Genomic DNA, 4,929 nt, shown 5'->3' with positions numbered 1-4,929 from the left:
AACGTGAAAAAACGTGAAACCACAGGGACCATCTGGGTAGATGCCAGATAAAGAGTGGCCTCATTTAAGCTAGCAGCCGACTAGAGCTTGATAAGCGAAGCTCGAGTTTGAGCTCGTTTACTAAACAAACTTGTTTTTAAGCACAGTCTCAAGCTCAGTTCAGGTTTTTTTTTTTTTTTTTTTTTTTCAAACAAAGCTCGAGTAGTAGCTCGGTTCATTCACACCCCAACTATAGTTACGAGGTATACACAAAGAAACGTGGCGCTCAAATGAAGCGAGAGTAATCCAGTCATCCCACACGTGCCTAGCGCGTGCTCTATAATTTTGATTTTACAAAAAGAAAATTCTAGAACAAGAGAACAAATAATAAAAAATAACTGTTTGATTATCACTATAAAATCCAACAAAACCCATGTTCTTCTAGAGAGAGAGAAAAAAAAACACGAATTCAATGAACGAATAACTGAATTTCACTCATCGTAGGCTGTAAAACATCTCCACAACTGAAAAAAAGATCGATAAAATTCTTAGCTTTCAACATATTCAATTGCGTTCTTGTAAGTTTCACCTTTCTTCTTCCTTTCGTATCTTAGATTCTTGTCATACCTTTCTTTATATGCCTTTAGCTTTCTGTTCTTCCATAAACATGTGAACTTTATCTGTTTATTCATCTGGGTATGTCATAAATTCAAACATTTCAATTGGGTTTTGTTCAATTCGATCCAAAATATCAGTTACAATGATGTTTGAGGTCAAATCCATTAGGGTTTTTGTTAATTTGAATTGATATGTGTTCAGGATAAAAATGGGAGATCATTTTGTGTTTCTGGTGGATCGGTTACTGACTGAGTCTACTTTAGAGGCTGCAATCGAAAGCCGAAAACCGGTTGATGAAACAGTGATTGAGTGTTGTTCGAAGGTTATGGATCATGAAGGTGTTTATGGGTCTGAAAAGTTGTTTGAGTGTAGGATATGTCAGGATGAAGATTTTGATTCCAATATGGAGACTCCTTGTTCTTGTTCTGGTAGCTTAAAGGTTGGTTTATGTTTATATTCTGCTTTAACTGCTTAAGGCTACACGATGTGGAGGAGGCAAGTCCTTGGAGGATGCCCCTCCACGTCAGCGCCACTGTCAACATCCAATCCAAGGAGGATGCCCCTCCAAGGATGGACCAAGGGAAATGGAGGATGGGCCTCTCTCTCTCTATATATATATTTGTGTGTTTGTGTTGTATGTATTTGTGTGTTTGTGTGAGAAGGGGAGGCCCAGCAACAACGTCTTGTGGAGGACGTTCAAGACGGCGACGCAGCTGTGGAAATGGTGTACAGGGGCGGCGTCGGGGCTCGACTGGCCTAGGACGGCCCCCACACCGACTGGCCTAATGGTTTATCTAGAAACATGAATGAAAGTTAAAAAAATTATATGTTGAATTTGGAACCTTGATTCCTCATAGTTTGGAAGCTGTTCAGTTCACGCCAAATTTCAAATTTGTACGATTTCCGTCCTGACATTCTTGAAACATGCCAGTTTCGTCCAAAAAAACATGAGTTAACTACCATTTTCGTCCCTGTGGTTTGTCCAATTATTCGATTCAACCTTAGTTCTGTGGACAAAATTGGCATGTTTCAAGAATGTCTGAAAGGGTGCAAATTTGAAACTTGGTCTGGATTGGCATAATTGAACAAACCACAGAGATAAAATGGTATTTAACTCTTAGAGGGTGTTTGGGGTTGAGTTTTGAAGGAGATTTTTAGATTATTGAGTTTTGAAATCGTAAATAATCAGTTTTGAGTGTTTGGGTAAAAAAATTAAAAAACTTATTATTTGCGTTTAGAAAGTTACAAAACGCAGTTTTCCAAAAGCAGCTCCCCCCCTCCCCCTACTGCAACAAAAAACAGTTTTCCGAAAATTGATTATTTGCGTTTAGAAAAGGATTTTCACTTGTTTGTTTTTTTAAATATATATTTGTGATAACACTCAAATAGTTGATTATCTGATTATTGTGATATCAAACAACATAAATCAAATCCAAACACTATCTTTCAACATCACGTTTTGTTACAGTTAATTATCTGATTCTGATTATTCAAAACGCATAATCTATTTTCAAAACTCAACCCCAAACACCCCCTTAATATTATAAAGAATAACATAATTTTTATTTTCACCATAAAATGTTAAACGTAAACATAATTTTGGCATACAAAGGTACCTCTTGATGTAAAAAAAACACGAAAAAATCCCTCAACCCAATTTTGCTACGTTAAAGTTCTTATACAAATAAATGCAGTAGACAAATGTAGTGACTTTAACATAGAAAAATTGGGTTGAGAGACTTTTTCGTTTTTAGGACTTTTCTACGGCAAAATTATGTTTAGCGACTTTTTTGAAAAAAAAAAAAGAGAAAGCATGTCGGTTTTTATGATATTAACAGTGCAATATTTGTTCATGGTTATTATCGGTTTCCATGATTGACCTCTGGTTATACTTTTTGTAGTATGCTCACCGTAGATGTGTCCAACGATGGTGTAATGAGAAGGGTGATATAAAATGTGAAATATGTCATCAGGTAGGCTTTTTGTTCATCCATTATTTTCCTGAATATTATATCCTTGTTAAAAAAAATTTATTTAATTAGTTTAACATGTGTTAACTCTATAATAATCTTCTTTTAAATATATGTCTAACTGCAGCAATTTAGGCCAGGGTATACAGCACCACCCCCTGTGTTCAAATTAGGAGACATTCCAGCAAGTTTTAGGTACACCAACCTTTTAAACCTCTTGACTTTGAAGTCAAATTCACATTTTATGTTTATTTGACTTTTAAAGTCAAACCGTGTATTTTCTTTTGTTGTTGTCAGGGGACATTGGCAGATTTCCCGGAGGGATATGAACAACAATGGCCGAATAATAACGGTCGTCCCTTCTGATCCTAATTTTCTTGATCAAGAATACGACGCGTACGCAGAGTCCACCGCTAGAAGCATTTTGTGTTTCCGTTCCGTTGCTTTCATCGTAATCTTTCATTCTCTCTCCCTATGAACTGCAAACAAACACACGCTCACTAGCTTTAGTACTGTAACGTTTATTGCGTTTTCGTATGCAGTTTATGATTCTCTTGATCTTGCGTCACACGCTCCCCGTGCTTGCTAATGGAGCGGGAAATTACTCTTTACCGGTGTTTTTGGTAATTATTTATTGTCTTCGTCTTTTTTAAACTTACTTCCATAGTTATTAAAGCGAGCGCCCAGGCGCGCCTAGGCGCAAATAAAGCCCCAGACCTAACAAATCGCCCTGAGTGCGCATCGCGCCGTTAATAACTATGGTTCATGTCATAGTTATTAAAGCGAGCGCCCAGGCGCAAATAAAGCCCCAGACCCAACAAATCGCCCTGAGTGCGCCTCGCGCCTTTAATAACTATGCTTACTTCATATGTTAATGGTGATGTATGTATTTATTGTTTCCGGTTTTGTCGTAGTTATTATTGATAAGAGCTTCAGGAATCATCGTACCGATCTACATCATCTTAAGAGCCTTCACAGCTTTACTACATCGGCGACACCACCTGGTGAAAATTCTAAACCACAATATTTTTCATTCGGTAATGGGTCAAAACGGGCCGGGTCATGTTGGCCCGCCAACATCTGTTTACTTTCTTTGAATAATGTATTTATAATCATAAAGACTATCACATCAAAACAAAGTTTTTCTTTTGCTAATATTTTTTGTGTTGACTTTTGTTAGGCTTCTAATTCATCAACGTCGTCTTTGTCGTCTTCTGATGAGGAAGCTGGTCCGATACCTTTGTAGCTACACCTGCGCACGAATCATTTTAATTACTTGTGTTTGGCTTGAGGGTGGTGCTGAGGTTAGAACATGTGCAGCTCTTTAATATCTGAGTTGTTAAGTATGCACCCATCAAGGTTAGATTTGTTTTATTTAATGGTTTTCTGAAATCTTCATGTACAGTTTGTTTATTTGGCTTTCTATATATGTAAATGTTACATCTACAATGGAACTTTAAAAGCTTGAAGTAAACATGTTTATCTCTTATGCGATTCCGACGATGGGTTGAGACAGGTATTAGATGGTTATTATGAATAGAGCACTTTTAACCTGTGCAAAAATAAACTATAATAGTTGTCTTGTTTCTTTTAGGCTAAGTAGTTAATGCGGTAAATATAAGATATTATAGTGGGATGTCGGTAATTTTAATATCATGCTAAATTTATATATACAACAATTTAACACTAACAATTAAGTATACTCTCCTACCTTTAACAAATTAACCTTTTGTAACTTGCAAAACACTAACAATTGAAGCAAGTAGGAACTTACTAAAACTTAAAACACTATATGTAAGAGTAACAACTAACAATTAAGAATTAAAACACTAATAGCAGCAATAAGAAGAAAGACGAATGGTAGAAATGAGAAGAAAGGTACTGATATTGGGAAAATCAGTGATATATCGGTCAAATATTGGTCAATATCGCCGATATTATCGGTCCCGATATTCTAACCGATATTTTGCATCAATATCTTGGCAGGGGACCAATAACCGATATATCTGATATATCGGGTTATTAACTACATCGCTTTTAGGCTATGATCAATCACCCATATTCCATGTGCTAGCGAAAATGATTGCGGTAGGCAACGCCATCCTTTGCATACACAAGGTTACTTACCGGCCCCAAGAAGAGGCCAAGAGGGCAAAGAAATACGTGGTCTAGAAGTTTCGTATTTAGGCGCGATCAGTGAACATATGCAGCTAGAAAATGACACAACGCATAGGAACTAGGACTGAATAAAACAATATTCTGGTGTATTTGGGGGACAAGAGACTTTGGTCTCTTCTACTATAAAGATGACAAGTCCTAACTCGTTGGGTATGCTGACGTTGGATATCTATCAATTCCCTAT

At 36.8% G+C, this 4,929-nt stretch overlaps 1 protein-coding gene across 2 annotated transcripts; it reads left to right on the top strand.

Moving 5' to 3' along the window:
- Positions 1-348: 348 nt before the first annotated feature.
- On the top strand, positions 349-4,086 carry LOC110871988. 2 transcript variants are annotated; one of them, XR_004864628.1, is made up of 8 exons: positions 349-557; positions 799-1,491; positions 2,499-2,570; positions 2,695-2,762; positions 2,865-3,018; positions 3,110-3,190; positions 3,482-3,571; positions 3,748-4,086. XR_004864628.1 is itself a non-coding variant. In XM_022120753.2 (8 exons), exons 2-8 carry the CDS (start codon positions 806-808, stop codon positions 3,811-3,813), a joined length of 762 nt encoding a protein of 253 aa, XP_021976445.2. In that variant the 5' UTR covers positions 381-557; positions 799-805; the 3' UTR covers positions 3,814-4,054. The 2 variants fall into 2 exon arrangements, 1 of the variants encoding a protein (XP_021976445.2); XM_022120753.2 differs by having other exon boundaries at positions 381-557; positions 799-1,036; positions 3,748-4,054.
- Positions 4,087-4,929: the final 843 nt, after the last annotated feature.

This window comes from Helianthus annuus, chromosome 8 (genome assembly GCF_002127325.2).
Source record: "Helianthus annuus cultivar XRQ/B chromosome 8, HanXRQr2.0-SUNRISE, whole genome shotgun sequence".
Lineage (NCBI taxonomy): Eukaryota > Viridiplantae > Streptophyta > Magnoliopsida > Asterales > Asteraceae > Helianthus > Helianthus annuus.
The sequence above is the reverse complement of the archived record's forward strand: the minus strand, read 5'-3'. Positions and strand labels throughout refer to the sequence as shown.